General features: G+C 47.1%; 1 protein-coding gene across 1 annotated transcript; it reads right to left on the bottom strand.

Moving 5' to 3' along the window:
* Positions 1–1,748: 1,748 nt before the first annotated feature.
* LOC121405334 lies at positions 1,749–5,375 on the bottom strand. The gene is made up of 7 exons (XM_041595997.1): positions 5,319–5,375; positions 4,618–4,964; positions 3,361–4,077; positions 3,028–3,301; positions 2,720–2,946; positions 1,815–2,582; positions 1,749–1,752 (listed from the first exon to the last, which is right to left on the bottom strand). The coding sequence occupies exons 1-7, from the start codon at positions 5,373–5,375 to the stop codon at positions 1,749–1,751; spliced, it is 2,394 nt and encodes a 797-aa protein (XP_041451931.1).
* Positions 5,376–17,194: the final 11,819 nt, after the last annotated feature.

Here is a 17,194-nt window from a genome sequence, read left to right as displayed (position 1 = left end):
TAAATCATCTATTGTTTTCCTCTTGCAATTAAGATTTGTTTTGTTGTGTAAAAGCCGTTAACTTTTCGTTTCGGCGAGAGAAATGTTGCCGTTTTGAAAACGGAAAAGTCTTACGATTTACGAATGCGGGAGCGTCTTACTTTTCGTATTGCTGGCGTCGCAGCTGCGCCTGCTCTGTTAGTTACTGCTAAGGACAGCTGGTGAACTCGACGCAAAGCTTGAGGCAAATCAAGTAGCGCATGCCATTGCCGCGTAAGCCTCTAAGCTTCGAGTGCACGGGGTTGCCTGCACTTAAAACGAAAACCTGAAGGCACTTTTTAACACCATATGCACTTAATCTACCACCAGCACCGAAACTAAAAATCATATTCCGTAGTCGACCCCATATAATTGTCAAACTCGAACAGCAGTAGCTGGAGGTGCATGCAATAGATGTGGTCGCAGCTGACTTCCGAGTGCACTGTAATTGAAAGGTTCTTTTGTTCGGGGGTTAAAGATAATTGGGTCAGACATCCGTCTGTTTTGAAACTCCCTTATTGAATGTATAAATGAAATATATCATAGGATCTACTTGGCTAAAGCCGCGCAGCTGCGCTGCCAGAAACGCCGGCAGCGGAGTGGCCGCTATATATGTTTATGTGTATATGTATGTGTATATGCCAAGCGCTGCTGACAGCGAGGGCACGAGGGAAGATGTATATGTATGTGTGTATGCATGTGCCGTCAAGTCATGGGAATATGTTGACGCTGCACTTATGTCGCTAGAGACATTCTTGGGCGATCGCAATACGATAGCTCAAGTTATGTCTGGGACTTTTAATTACAAAAACACTGCAACAAAGTGTTACAGTGTGTTCCCCTTAAGTACACTTGGTACAGTGGGTATTGGCTATGTATGCATACTACAGCACGCATCGAACGGCAATATTGTTGATATTGTTGCACTGCTTCGAAAAATTGGGGCCTATCGGAGAACAGCCACAGCCACAGCTTACAGCTGCTGGGTTTTGATTCCCACGTGCCATTCTATGTTAGCGAGCAACTTACAAAAGCTCAATATGAAATTTTCAAAGAAGCAATGAAAGGGAAGAGGCAACAAAAGCTCACCGCAGTATTTACGTGCCGCTCCGCTCCGCTCCGCATTAGTAGCATGCAAGAGCTTTTGTCCTTGTATGCAATGTAGTAACCACCGGTGACTTAAATAGCGACATGCTGAATGAGCACCAGTTAAAAAACAATTTGTAAGCGAAGGTCTGCATGCTGCAAACTCTGACTATCCAACTCCCTTCTCACAAAGTACTGACACCCTGCTTGACGTATTTTTTGTTAGTGATCGTCAAAGTATTTTATTATATGAACAAATTTCTGTTCCAGTATTCTCTAGACATGACTAAATATTTCTGACGTATGATGTTTATTCCGAAAACAGTGACGAATATATATAATACAGGAACTTTACAAATATTGACTATGTTTCGTTAAGTGCTGAATGTGACCAACTTGACTGGAATATAATCCTTGCAACAACCTCAGTGAACGAACAACGCACCTCTACCACAAATTAGTACCAACTAAATCGCGCTTTATTAGGCCGTCTTTGAAGCCCTGGTTTTCTGACAATATAAAATTGCTAATAAATGCTCGAAATGTTGCATATGAGAGATGGAAACGATACAAGACAAGTCATCACTACGCCACGTTTAAGGAAGCGACACACAAAGTGCAGAATAGCATTAAGAAAGCTAAAACTAACTATTACACGATCAAATTTCATGGAATCATATAAATCACAAATTTCTTGGTGGTGGGTCCACCGGCCTTTTTCAGCGTTGTTCCAGCGGCTTTGCCAGGCTCTGATGCTCTCTTCTCTAGCCTGCTCTCGCGCCGCCTTTCGGTCGACGCCTGCACGGGTAGCCAATGCCACGTTCCTCTCCTCGATGATTTGGATGTCGATGGGGAATAATCCTGCAATGACAAGCGCTGCGTCATCCGAGATGGTCCGAAACCCACAACAGATCCGGATCGCGCAGAGCCGGTGGATGGACTTAATGCCCCTGGCGTAGCTGGCGACTTTAACGCCGTCCGCCCACACTGCTGCAGCGTATGTGATGGCAGAACGGACAACGCTTGTCAGCAGCAGCCTTCTCTCCTGCTTCGGTCCGCGGGTGTTTAGAAGCAGTCGAAAAAGGGCTCGACTCGTGTTAGCCGCTTTCTCCTGCACATAGCTTAGGTGCTCCCGGAAGCAGAGCCTGGTGTCCATCATCACCCCAAGGTAGCGGATGGCTCTCTTTGACGCTATCGTCTGGTCTCCAATTCGGACGTGCGCTGTCTCCACAATCGATCGGCTGCTGACTAGGACTGCCTCTGTCTTGGGAGCCGCTAACTCCAGCCCGGCAGACAGAAGCCAATCCGCTAACAGCCGTATGGCCGTGTTGCAAGCTTCTTCTGCCGCATGCAGGTGTTTGGCCACCACTGAGAGTGCCACGTCGTCAGCTGGCATCCAGTCGGCAATGTAAGCCGCATCACTCCGTCGTAGACTATGTTCCACAATAGTGGGCCCGTCACCGACCCTTGGGGGACTCCTGCCGAGATGGGGTGGAATTGAGCCCCTGTCGCCGTGCCAAAGTTGAGGATCCTTTCCTCGAAATATCTCCTCACTATCGCCTGGAGGTATCTGGGAATGCCCCGCTGGCTCAGAGCAGTCGTGATGCAGTCCCACTTCACCGAGTTGAAGGCGTTCTTGATGTCTAGGGTGACTATTAGGCAATATTCCTTCTTGCCACCCTTCCAGCGAGTTCCTTCTACGGCCTCGGATGCGATACGGACCACCCTGCCTATGGTGTCCACCGTCGAAAAGCCTTTTCGGAAGCCGAACTGGTTTTCCGAAAGCGCTCCGGACTCTTCCAGCGCCCTCTTCAGCCTTGAGCAGATAATTTGCTCCAGCGTCTTCCCCAATCAATCGATCAAGCATATCGGTCGATATGAGGAACGGTCGTCTGGTGGCTTTCCTGGCTTTGGTATGAGCACCAGGTGCTGGGTCTTCCACTGTCTTGGGAGGATACCTTCGCGGAGACACTGCGTGTATGCGCAAGCGAACTCGTCCGGCTTGAGCGATATGGCCAGCTTTACCGCCCTGTTGGGGATTCCATCCGGGCCAGGAGCCTTGTTCGGCTTCATCTTTCGCGATGCGGATAAAAGCTCCTCGGTCGCTACTGGCTTCACATCGTGTGGTGGCTGGATCTCGTGGACTCCTGGAGCGCGGTTGGTTGCGCAGGTAGCGAACAGCGCCTCGATGATAGCCCTGAGTTGATGTGGGTCAGAGGGCGCTTCTGCGTTACTGGCGTTTAACCGCTTCATCACCATCTTGTATGCTTTTCCCCATGGGTCATGCTCGGTGCTTGGTGAAGTCCCGGCCAATCGCTGTCACTGCGTCTGCGTGCTCTCTGGTAGCTCCTTCTGTCAGACAGGCAGGTGCGCCTCGCCTCCGCTATCTCGTCACTCCACCAATAGGCCGGCGACTGCTTGCCACCGAACTTCTTCCTTCGAGTCATGCTGGCGTCGCATGCGAGCAGAAGCTGTTCTGACAGCTGGTTGGCCATCTGCTGCGCTGAGCCTTCTACCGAAACTCCGCTCATCGCCTCCAAAAACACCGGAACGCGAAGTGTGTTTCCTTTGTATGCTAGCCTCTGCTCGGTCTGGTTCTGGGTTCTTCCAGATCCGCCGCCTATCGAGAACACCAGTGCCTCATGGTCGCTGGCAGTGTAATGGTTTCCCAAACACCATTTGGCCTGAGGGGAGAGAGAGCTCGTGACGAAGATGAGATCGATGACCGATCCTGCACCTCCCCGATTGAACGTGTTTGCTGAGCCCTGATTCAGCAATACAACGTCCAGCGTCGCGAAGGCCTCCAGAAGGGCCTGTCCCTTTGCTATGGCATCCGAACTGCTGGTTTTTGAGATGTCGCTACCCCACTTCTGAGCCCACGCGTTGAAATCACCTGCTATTATAGCAGGCTTGTGGTCCCTGGCATCGTCAACTAGATCATCTATTGCTGCTTCGAAACTTTGGTGACTCAGGCTAGGTGGTAAGTAGCAGCTATAGATCCAGAGGCCCGCAAATTTCGCCCGAACAAAATGTCTATGCTCTGCGCATATTGTTGGCCGAATGCATGGTATGCGGCAGGACCAAATCGCCGCTTTCCCCGTCGAGCTGTGGACCCAACATCCATCTGCTGGGGATCTATATGGCTCACTTATGATACAAAAATCCGTCCTCAGGTCGCGCACTGACTGAGTAAGTCTGTGGCAACCTCGCAGTGGTTCAGATTGATCTGGTAGCATCTAATCATGACCGTTGTTTTTCATCCTTCCGTTCGCTTTTGATGCCATTGGGCATCTCTGACTTCCAGCGATGTGGTTGTGCGGCTTTCCGTTCCCGGCGCAATGAAAGCGCCTCGCTTCCTTATGGCAGTTTCGGATTTTGAGGTCGTCAGCTCCACATCGGAAACACCATCCGCTTCTGTCCTTTGAACTGCGGCAGTTTGCTGCTATATGGCCTTGCTCCAAGCACCTAAAGCATCTGGTGGGAAGGTTTCGCTCCCGAATGCGGCAAACTGACCAGGCAACTTTGATCTTTCCCACGGAAAGGACCTTTGTAGCCCTGATTGCCGTGAGGCTGATAATGGCGCGCTGCGTGCCACCAAACGCTGGACGCAGGTTTTTTATGTCTGCCTCATCAAGCGTGACTCGGATTTGATCTTTAAAGGCGTGTTGGAGATCTTCTACAGTGGCCATCTCATCCAGATCCGACACTTCCAGCCTCGTCTGTTGGGTGAGTGCTCTCGCCTCCACCTTCCCTTGCAAGGCTTCGCTTATGTTATCCCTTATCTGCTGGGTGTTCTCCAAGGCTGCGCCGTTAAGCTCCAGCAACAGTGCCACTTTGGCTGTGCAATTTACTCGTTTTGACTGCGCGTTACCAGGATTAAAACGTTAGCGTACGACATCTTGTCCTTCGGCTCAATAATGATGGCATCTGCACGCGGCCGCAGCTGTCGACCCCGTGTCCTGCCCTTGACTTCCGTCCACTCATTAGCTGGTGGGACTGTCTCCGTCCGCCTAGCAGACCTTAGGTTAGCTTGCTCTGGGAGTTGACCTGCGGGTCCTTTTTTTATGTTTAGGCTTGCTCCTCGCTGGCCTATCCATTTTGGATTCGGCCTGTTTTGGTGACCACTGTGTCTCCTGGTCCTTCTGCCCCTCCTTTTCATTCGTGCGGGAATTAGCGTCGAAACTGAAAAGTGCGAACTTTTGCAGCCTCAGCACCTTCTGCGCCTTCTGCACCTTCATGTCCTTGTTTAGGTACCTAGCGTCCTTCAACATCTTTGATAGTTCTGTCGCAGGTCTGCGGCTACCTCCGTCCCCGTAGTGCTTCTCTCACCAGTCTCGCCGCTAAAGTCGAACGGATTGACTAGGGCTTCTGCAGGGGCCAAGACAGTCAGCGTTGGGTGTCTGGCAGCATGTGTGCCGATCTGCCAGTGTCCCGTGATGACTCGGATGACGGTAGGGCACTGTACTCTGCTGAGTTTGTAGAGCTCTTCCGAGCGTTTCTTCGATCGACTTAGTCAGATCGCCCTGGAAGTTTTACAGGTGATGGTTTGCTGCCATCGTCTTTCGACAATTAGCTCGAAGGCTTCGTGCGTTAGTAACCTACACGTAGCCAAAGGCATCGCTACTTGCTTCTTCTCCGGTAGGAGAGGTGTGGTAGTACACCTTGCTAGTTCGTCGGCAGCATCATTCCTGTGTCCGGGGACCCATGTTAGGGAGAGATCTAAATGCTCTGCGGTCTCATGAAGAGACTTGCGGCATATGTTAACAGTCGTCGAGTTGGACGATATTGAGCCAAGTGCTCTGAGAGCTGCTTGGCTGTCTGAGAAAACGCACACTGAGTGTCTGTCTAAAGAAAGCTTGGAGACGATAGAAATAGCCTTTTTTATTGCTTCAACCTCCGCTTGGAACACACTACAGTAGTCCGGGAGTCTAAAACAATGACTAACGTTGTGCTCGTTACAGCAGATGCCACCACCCACACGGCCGTCTAACTTTGAGCCATTAGTGTATATGTGGATCGCATTTGCGGGTCCAGGTTCGCCCCTCTCCCAGTCTTCCCTGAGTGGGATTGATACCTGGAAGGGCGTCGAGATAGTTTCGGGAGTCTCGTCAAGATTTCTGAGTGTCCACTCTGTACATTAGGATTGGTCGTATGATGGCGGTATATAGCCACCGGACTATATACGGGGTCATTCCCCATTTTAGTCCGATGGTTTTTCTGCAGGTATAGAGGGCCACAGTGGCCTTTTTTACCCTATCCTCTATGCTCAGTTTCCAATCGAGCTTTCTATCGAGGATCAGACCAAGATACTTTGCATTATTGCCAAAACTAGCGCTTCCCCACAGAGTTTTGGGGGAGTCAGTTTCGGAATCTTGTACTTCCTGGTGAAGAGTACTAGTTCCGTTTTAGACGGATTATCACGGATTCGCGAGCTCCTTTTAATTTTTAACACTTGGCATGTAGGTCGTCAGGTATCCAGAGTTCGCATATACAGCACAAAGCTCCCCCTCGTCCACGCATCCATTAGCATATCGTGTTTCACCGTGGATTGGGGTAGTTTCGCAACGAGAGTTTTCTTCTCTCCGCCCATCCGTGGCAGAGACTTGACCATACCAGGACCTGTTTCCAGCCGCCCCCACGAGGAGAGTATAGTCGCACTTCCATTGGTGTGTACAGTTATGGCGGGTGACGGGTCGCTCATGATCCCCCCGCATCCAAGAAGCCAGTAGCAAGGCCGCAGCGGATCAGCGCAAGCCCTGACCCGAAACGCTCCTAGCCCTAGTGCAAGGGTCCAGTTATAGCGAGACAGCCCTTAATCCGTTAGTCCCCCTGTATCACCCGAATGGCTGACGGCCAAACCTTTTGGTAAAGATGAGTAAAAATTAATGTTCTGAGAGTTTAATTTCAATAACTGTTCATATTGGTCACAGGTGCTATGTAATACATACTAAAGATTCAATAAAAAATATATGTGTGCGTCCTGTGCTTATATGTATTAGTAGTAAATCGTTGTAGAACTTAACATTTCCTTTAGAGTGTTTTTATTTACATACCCGAGACTTGCGTGCAATAGAACTTATGATCACTCTCCATTTCCGCCTTAATCTTTCTGTGTTTATGAAACAAGTATTTTTGAATCGTCTATGTAAAAATTTCTGGCGACTACGCAGATGTACATTGATTTATTTAATTTTATAGGTAACATGTCAGTGTCGAGAATCACCCTTTTCGCGATATGTAGCAAGGAAACTGAGCAAGGAAATAAAGTTAAAGCGTTCTGCATTCATGTTTTCACTCAATTAATTGATAAAAACTAACTCAGCGAAAAAAAATTAAAGAAAATAAAAAATATATTCATTCTCCGGTTTGCACTTTTATCAAAAAAATGTGATTTACTTCTCAAAACGAATTCGTGAAACACAAGACTTTTCCTTTTTCAAAACGGCAACATATTTCTCGCCGAAAAGTAATGTACTTCTTGTTATACAAAAAAACGAATCTTAATTGCAAAAGAAAAAAATGGATGACTTATAGATGCATTGAAATGAATTTGGGCTTTTGCCCTTTTTATAAATAATTTTTATTTAAGCCAACTCTAATATTAGATCTGAAAATATTGGTCAGGTCAACAACAAATAGTGAATTCCTCCGAACAGCTGTGGCAGCCCGTTTTGGTTATCGGTAAATCTCTGTTAAACATAACAGAGACCTTTCTATATGAGCTGGTACTAACGCGTTGGTATAACAGCAGTAAATTTCGCGCATAACAGTACGGTAAGTGCATGTTTTTCTCTTTCCGAACATTGATATGAAGTGACTGCACCATCAAGTGGCCCATGCGACACCAAGCCGAAGCCTGTTACGCGCGGAACCCAGGCAGAAACGCAGCCCTTTCCCGCCCAACCGACCGAGGGGCGCTGCCGCATGACGCGCGACGCGTGTTACCGAACCGATCGCGAGCATGCAGGAAAGATAGGTGTTAGACTAAAATTCGAGGAAAATTAGAGCTAAACACAACTCAAAGAGCTAAACATGCAAAGATAGCTAAGAAATATAACTAATTACGGGAAAGGTATGTTAGTATTAGTGATTTAAGAAGAGGAAGACTCAAAGAACTCAAAGAGCTAAACATGCAAAGATAGCTAAGAAATAAAACTAATTACGGGAAAGGTATGTTAGTATTAGTGATTTAAGAAGAGGAAGGGAATTAGTTGTTCATATTATGTGGTAGAGGGAATTGAAGTCCGAGCAAAGTACCCTAAATGGTTCGTGCAAGGAATAATTCGATCTACAAAGCGAAAGGAACAAAGGAATGAAGTTTCTAGTAGATCTAATAGGAATCGTAAAGTTTATGCGGCTCAACAAGTCAAGGCTATCTACGTCACCCTTGATCAGGTTGTGCATAAAAATCACACCAAGCATTTTTCTACGACTAACTAAGGTTGGAAGGTTTATTAAAAGCAATCTACGAGGGTAAGATGGCCGTCTCACACCTGCATCCCAGTTAAGGCCACGCAGAGCAAAAAGTAAAAAGTTTTTCTGGACTGATTCTATACGGTCCTGGTGTACTTTGTACTGGGGGCACCATACACAAGAGCCGTACTCTAAAATCGGACGAACAAGCGCGATATAGAGAGTCTTCGTTATATAGGGGTCGTCAAATTCCTTTGACCACCTGTTTATAAACCCAAGCATAGCCTTATTTACCATGGTAGAAATGTGTTCAGAAAACTTTAACTTGGGGTCTAGTTTAACACCAAGATCATCAACCAAGGTAATTCTCTCAAGAGAACCACCGCACAGGCTATAAGGAGCCAAAAAAGGGCTGGAGCGATGAAATGTCAATACTTTGCATTTCGAGGCATTTAGGTGTAACATATTTGCACAACACCATGACTGAAAATTATTGAGATCGGATTGCAAGCGAGAATGAAATAAAATGTGCTTATACTGGACACAGAGTTTAACATCATCCGCATACGTGAGTACTCGAGAGTTTGTTAATATTGAAGGCAGGACATTTATAAAGAGTGTGAATAGTAGGGGGCCTAGATGGCTGCCCTGTGGTACTCCAGAAGTAACCTTAACAGGTGAAGAGAAGGAGTTTTTGAAGAGTAGTCTTTGAGACCTAGAAGGAAGGTAGCTAAAAATCCATCTCAAAAGATTAGGTGGAAAGGTCAAGTTTTTGTGCTAAAAGGGAATGGTTTACAGAATCAAATTCTGCACTGAAATCAGTGTAAATAACATCGGTCTGCAAGTTACCTTGGAAGCTTTTAATGATAAAGGAGGTAAACTCTAAAAAAATTTGTTGTTGTTGATCGTCGCCTTATAAATCCGTGCTGTGATGGAGATCTAAGTGATTTGCAGAGATGTTGCAAGTGCGGAGTTAAAATTTTTTCAAACATTTTAGGAATAGCGGGTAACTTAGATATACCTCTATAAATATATTTGCATCAGACTTGCTACCTTTCTTATGGAGCGGAATAATAAAAGATTCCTTCCAGATGGGGGGAAGCATGAAAAGTTAATGGATAGGGTGAATAGTTTAAGCAAGGGTCTACACAGAGCTTCGGCACAGTACCTAAGTACACAACCGGGAACTCCGTCAGGACCTTGTGAAAAGCACCGGCCTAACTAGTCGAAGATCATGAAGCAGTGAGCTGAAATTTAACAAGGGGCTGAAAATGCCGTTCGGCCTTGGTAAACTGTATGGATACGGCTGACCAGAGTAGCTTTATGAGAATAGGTTGTTTGGAAAAATTTGGCAAAAAGATCGGCAATTGCCTGATCATTATTTGCTGACATATTGAGAAATGTTAGCGAGGATGGATGTGCGGACGTTCTACGTGAAAAAATTAGAATAGTTTTTCTAACTGACAAAAAAAACCGAAAAATTAATTTGGTGGCTGTCTGGTTTCCCAGCCTGAAATTCCACAACAAATTCCGCAAATAATAGCCAGTGGCGCAAAATAACGTAATTCCACCTTTGTTTGCTATTTGCATTGCCCACTGCATATAAATATTGTAACCGCTTATCATTACTCACTGTAATAGCCTATGGAACCGTTGTTTCGTCTCTTCGTCTCGCGCCTTTCTCCTTTACTTTTCTGTCTCGCTCTATCGCTCTTTCGTTCTATCCATCAATCTCTCGCTCTCTATTCGTAGCATCGCGTAGGGCACGTCCAATTCGGTCCGTCTGCCCTAACATGCCTTGGCAATGGTCAAGATCTGGTCCAACACTTGCATGCCTTGCAATCTCTCGCACTTTCTGTCGTCGCATATATACATACGCATATATTCGGTCAATTGGTGCTTCCAGCTTTCTTTCGTCTTCGCTATCGTTCTCTTCATCTATGCTGTTCTCTCGCATTCTTTCTCTCTATCTATCGCTCTTAATCGGCACAGCAGCAGCCCGAGCTTATATTGCTTCTTTTGCTCTCTCTCTCGCTTGCATTAGTGCACGGGCAATTCGGCCCGCCTGCCCTTTTTCAGTCATTAATTGATCGTCATCATTATCGCACTCACGTTCTACCGTCTTGATCTATCACTCACATTTTCTCGCAAATTGAACAGACCCTGCGTCTTCAATTCATCGCTTTGATTTGATCAACCGGTACATCTCGCTTTTACTTTTACATATTTCGCCTACTTAACAAATAAACTGTACACACATAAACTATATCGAATCCGCTCGACTTGTTATTTAATCTATATTCAACAGCTAGTGAAAACGCTCGCTAGCTCAACAGTGGCGTTTAAAGAATTATTTAAAGGCGGGACGAAAATGAACTGTGTCAATGTCAATGATCAAAATTCCAATTTGCGATTATATTCTATTTCTGGCAAACCGGGGCGAATTCGCCTTGCGCTCCCGCCTTGCCCTAACCTATTCACACTAGACTTCAAAAAATTCAAAATAATCTTAACATAAAACATAAAACGATGACATGACGAAACACCGGATCCGTTGAAGGCCTGCGCAGCTTCAACAAATGGGTAGCGGCGCCAACTTATGGATGGCGCCTCCATCGCTCCTCCTAAGGTCGACGACCCTGACCATGCCGTCCTTCCCGGCGTGCGTGGCGACTATTCTCCCGAGGAGCCACTCCTGTGGAGGCATGTTGTTCTCGGCCACGAGGACGAGGTCTCCCTCCTGTACGTCGGGCTTCTTCTGGTGCCACTTGCCCCGAATCTGCAGTCCCAGGACATAGTCTTGGGACCATTGCCGCCAAAACGTTTGCCTGACTGACGAGGCAAGTCGCCATCGCCGCAAGCCGCTGAGACCCTCCTGGTCCGGAGTCAGAAGTGCTGGGGGGCGATGAGGGACCCGCCTATCAGCAGGTGCCCAGGCGTGAGCGCCTCGCCGTCGCTGGGGTCCTGTCTGAGGGTTCCCAGCGGCCTGAAGTTCAGGACGGCCTCGATCCCGACGAGGACTGTGGCGAGCTCTTCGGCGGTCAAGAGCGCGCTGCCTACCGCCCGTAGGAGTAGGCTCTTCGCAGACTTGACACCTGCCTCCCAGAGTCCTCCCATGTGCGGCGCTCGAGGCGGTATGATCGCAAATTTGCATGCGTTTTTTTATGCGAATCCGCGAACTGCGTCCGCCCCGTCCTCGAGCGCCTTCTGCAGAGCGCTGAGTTGGCGGCTCGCTCCGACGAAATTCGTCGCGTTGTCGCGGGGGGCCTTCCTCGCAAATTGAAAATGGGCGGCGAGCACGAAGCCGGTCTGCGGGTAAATTTCCCATAAGTTGCGACACCAGTCGAGGCTTGCATTTAAAGCAGCGGATACACGATCGAACTGTCTAGCATCGGAACTTGGCATCGTATGATATACGAGCTTTAGCTAGTCGCCCCCTACTCTCAACAACGAAAAAGTACACCAAGTACCCGTGTCTTCATGGATGAATGGGTTCAACCGCTGAAGGCTATGACCAACTCTAGATCCTTTCCGAACTTTCTCGATTTCTTCACGATACTCGTGATGTTGGATGATTTCAACCATTTTGCGAAAGGCTTCATCATACTCGGTCGGTGAGACCGATTTTTCAAACGTTATGCTCGGGTTCTTACATTTTCTTATAAAGCGGAACATATAACAAAACACTCTAAGCAGCTTGAGGTGTGACGAGAATCCCTCTACTAAATCCGAAAGTTCCACAGCAGCGGCCAGCCCGACCGCGTTCTTCCTCTTCTCCAGCTAAAAAATCTTCTGAAGGCTCGAAATGAGGGTTTTTAGGCCAGTTTTCTTCTTCATCCTTTAGAAATGCGGGTCCTTCAAACCAGATTGACTGGACGATTTCCTTGACGTCACAACCTCTTGACACAATATCTGCTGGGTTTTGTTTTGTAGGGACATGCCGCACCTTAGCTTCATCTGACCACTCCTGAATCTCAGCCACCCTATTCGAAACGAACGTCGACAACGAAAATGGATGAGACCAAATCCAGTGAAGAGTTACTTCAGAGTCTGACCAATACACAGCTCGTTCGATAGGGACCTTTAATAGGGGCTTGAATTTGTGACAGAGATCCGCGAGAAGGTGACCGGCACATAACTCAAGCCGTGGGAGCGTTTTGGTCTTGAGCGGCGCTACTTTGGACTTTGAAGTCAACAATGATATTTTTAAACCTTCTGCAGTTCTGCTACAGACATAGACGCACGCTCCATAAGCTCTCATGGAGGCGTCAGCGAAGGCATTTTTCTGGACCGGTGACATCGGATCGGAATACACAAACCAAGGTATGGAGATCTCTTCCAATTGAGACAGTGTATTTTTCAACATATTCCAAATGTTTCCAAATGTATCGGAATCGACTCAACCCAATCTAGTTTGTTAAGCCAGAGTTCCTGCAATAGGATCTTGCCCTTTATGACGATAGGACTTAACAATCCAAGTCGGACCCAATAACGTCAGCAGCTTTAGGGAATGATAGTTTCACAAACTCAGTCCACCTTTTTAAACACCGGATAGCCAAAAAGGGGGCTGGTCCAGTCCCATAAGTCACGGTGTTAAGCTTGTATAATCTCAAGGATTCAGATGGGTTTCTTCTCCACACTATCATCTGAAACTGCCTATCCGCTTCATTCACAATCATCTTTTTTACATCGGCAGTCAGGGCAAACCTGTGCAGACGGAAGCGGAGCAGCGTTGAGTATAATTCTTCAATTCAGGGTCACGAGACAATCTTCTTTCAAGCGACAAAAACCGCGTTTAGCAATCTCAAAGGAGTTGCCCAAACTATTTTGATCCGATTTAAACGGCAGCCTTACTTCAAACCGACCTGATGGCAATACCTGAGTAGTTTTCCGAAAGTGATTTTCATATAACGTGTGCTCAGGCGAAATAATTTGCTTTGGAGATGGCATTTCTTCCAGTGACCAAAATTTTTTGCAAGGTTTTATCAATGAAAACTAACAACTCTTCACTGCAACTCAAACTGTATGCAGTTTGGGGGCAGAACTTTTGGAAACATATTTTCCCGAAACAAGCCAGCCAAGAAGGGTCTTCTGAAGAATTGGATAGTCAGGCCCTTGCTTAATTTGACCAACAGCTAATAACTCAAAGCATGATTCAGCTGCAATCAGCAGGTCTAGGCCTAGGTCTAGGTAGGGTCTCTGTGATATTCCAATCAGTTACATTAACTGACTGGTCAGGGTGACCTGAAATGTGATAACCTGAAATGGGTTTCAGGATCCAAAAATCAAGGGAGAACTCATTACCATTTATGCGCGACCTCACCACAGTGTGTATTTTATATTTTACTTGAGAATTTGATTCACCAATACCAAGAAAGGTAATACACGACTCCTCTCTACGAAGTTTTTTTGGGATCCAGGCCAAGATGTGTTCATCATTTTTTGTTGTGACACTAACGATCGACGTAGCCAAAATCACCCTGTCCAACGAAGTCGCATGCAGAGCATGAGAGGTGGAAGTGTGATCCTGATTTAAAGGAGGAGACAAAATCTCTGGGGGTGTCGATGCAACAATGTGTGATGTGAGCGGCCACAAACTCGACATTTTGCGACATTGCATCTTACAACAGTGTGACCCTTTTGCTGACAATTAATACATAAGGACGCAGACTTTGCGAACTCGAACCTTTGCATAACCGAGAGACGTGAAAAAGGCGTGCAGTTGGCCACTACATGGTCTCCCGGATTGCAATAGATGCATGTTCGCTGAGCTCTACTGTTGGGGGGAGTGGAAGAACAAGCAAATGAACTGCGATTGTGCGACTTGCTTGGCATGACTTTTCCCACTTCTGTCCAGTCACTGGGTCAACTCTGTTCAAAACGAGGTGAATGAGCATTGCATTCGAAATCTTCGTATCGTGTCCTATAGATAGTAATGACCCATAGATCGATGACACTGTATCGTTCAGGATCCTTAGGGACGATGCGGACTGTTGCGAGATTTTTGTCAGATTAAACAGTGCGCAGATTTGGTTCGAAAATATTAGACACTCGTTGTCGTATGCTCGCTTTGGGCTGGCCATGGCCTTTGCATAATTGGTCTCGGTGACTTGGAACGCTTTTATTGTTCCTAATGCTTCATTAGAGAGGCATGAAATTAAATGATTAAATCATCATCATTATGAACAAGAGTTTAAAAAGGCTAATTCAATTTTTAAACTCCGAATATTTACCACTAAATTTTGGTAGGGACAATTTCGGAAGTCGAGCACGAGTTGGGCCGTAGAAGCTGATCCCAAGGGCGTCGTATCGCTTGTTAGCTTCAAGGCATCGTTAAGCGACACTATCTTTGCCTTGGTTACAATGGCCATTTCTTCCAGCTCGGCTGAAATAGGTTTGCCTTGTTAATAGCAGAATTCAGAACATCGAGTCTGCATTGGAATCGATTCACCCTCTAATCGATACTCTAAGCGGCGAATGCTTTTGAATCGGTTTTTGAGCTTACTTTTTAAGTCATCGAGAACAGCCTTATTTTCTTATGCCATTTTACTATTTATATTCTACGCGACGACAAGCAATATTTTGTAGATAAATAAATAATATATGTTCAAGCAAGAACGAAAATCGAGAACGACAATAATTGGATGTCGAGGCACGAGAGTTGGTTGCAAGTGACAGAAAAAACAATATACCCTCACACTGTAGAGGAGCGCGTCACTTTCCAAGTGAGAGCCGAAACAAAATATACCCTCACACTGTAGGGTAGCGCGTCACTCTCCAAGTGAGAGCCGAAAACAATATACCCTAAGAATGAAGGGTAGCGTGTCACTTGCAAAGTGAAAATAAAAACAATATACCCTAAAAAAACAGGATAGCGCGTCACTTGGCGTTCCGTTTTGATCAAGCGCGGAAACGAAAATTCTCCCACCAAGTACACAGCAAGCAACGGCTGATAAGCGAAAGCGAGAGACGAAAAGAATGCAACGGTGCAGCTGCTTTTTTTTTTTATTCATAATAATAGTAACCTAAGGATATATACATATAACTATAAAAATATACGGTAAAGAATAAAAACATAATTAATACGTATATATGAACCAGACTTGCGGGACTGCCGTGAAGCATTGCTTTCACATAGGCTGGCTAGCCTGTTACGAGCTCGCTTTCTTCGGCGTCGCGATACGTTCCAGACGTCTTAGCTCTGTCGCGATCTCCGTCGCAAGGCTGCAAATCGCCGTCCAATTTTGTTGGCTTTCCAGCATAGCTGGTACCAGGCCTTCTACTGTGATGGGCACCCCTAGAGTGCCCTCTGCTCGTCCGCGGGCTTCTAAAAATCTGACGCATGTGGTCAGGACATGCTCAGCGTTTTCTTCCACCCCACAGCTGGTGCATAGCTCGTCTTCCTCATGGCCAAAGCGATGCAGGTACGACTTAAAGCACCCATGTCCGCTCAGAACCTGCGTCAGTGCGAAAGTTAGTTCCCCATGCCTCCGATCTATCCACGCCTTTATGTCGGGGATTAGGCGGTGTGTCCAGCGGCCAGTCTCCGCTCTATCCCACTTATCCTGCCATCTATCCAGGCATATGGACCTCGCTCTGCTCATGGCTGCTCTGTCGTCTTCTTGCGTGGTGGCGGCCTTCCTCTCCATGTAGTTTGTCCTGGCTTCCATCGCTGCCAGTTCGACGGGTAGTATTCCGCTTATCACCAGAACTGCCTCTGTGGAGACTGTGCGAAAAGCCGCACTGACCCGCAAGGCTCCAAGTCTAAAGTCGGACTCTATTCCCTTGGTATAGCTTTTGGTGCTCGTTGCCTGAGCCCATATCGGCGCGGCGTATAGTATTGACGACTTTGCTACGTTGAAGAGAAGTCTCCTGCTCGTCGACTTCGGGCCTCTATTGTTCAGTATCATGCGGGATACGGCCATAATGACGCCGTGTGCCTTCCGGTGTGTCTCCTGCAGGTGCTCTCTGAATGAGAGCCGGGTGTCCAGCATGACTCCGAGGTACCTGATGGCTCTTTTTGAGATGATGCAGGTTCCTCCTACCGTTATCCTCGCCGTCTCAACCTGTTTCCTGCTGCTGATTAGGACCGCTTCCGTTTTGTGCTCGGCCAGTTCAAGTCCTGCCAGGTTTAGCCAGCCACCTATGGTTCTGATGGCCTCGTTCATTGCGGTTTCCGTTTCCTCCAGTGTCTTCCTGACGACCGTGACCGCGACGTCATCAGCAAAGCCGACAATCTCTACTCCGTCTTGGAAGTCCAGGCGCAAGATTCCATCATACATGGTATTCCACAGTAAGGGTCCCAGTACGGATCCTTGTGGGACCCCTCCCGTGATGAAGTATGTCCGTGGGCCATCGTCGGTATCGTATTTCAGCCATTTATCATCCAGGTAATCGCTGACGACTGCTTGCAGATAATCTGGGATTCCAAGTCTCCTAAGAAAGGACAGTATCCTGCTCCAAGATGCAGAATTAAAGGCGTTCTTGATGACCAATGTGGCCACCAAGCAATATTTTTTGTACTGACTGTCGGATAGTCCCCCAGAGTCCTCTATTGCTTTATTTAGCCTTCTGCTGATAATGCTCTCCAACACCTTGCCTGCACTGTCGAGGAGGCAGATGGGCGGGTATGCCGCTGCTTGTATGTGTGTATATGTGTATGGAAGTAAGTGTTATA

This window comes from Drosophila obscura, unplaced genomic scaffold (assembly GCF_018151105.1).
Source record: "Drosophila obscura isolate BZ-5 IFL unplaced genomic scaffold, ASM1815110v1 contig_9, whole genome shotgun sequence".
Classification (NCBI taxonomy): Eukaryota; Metazoa; Arthropoda; class Insecta; order Diptera; family Drosophilidae; genus Drosophila; species Drosophila obscura.
The sequence above is the reverse complement of the archived record's forward strand: the minus strand, read 5'-3'. Positions and strand labels throughout refer to the sequence as shown.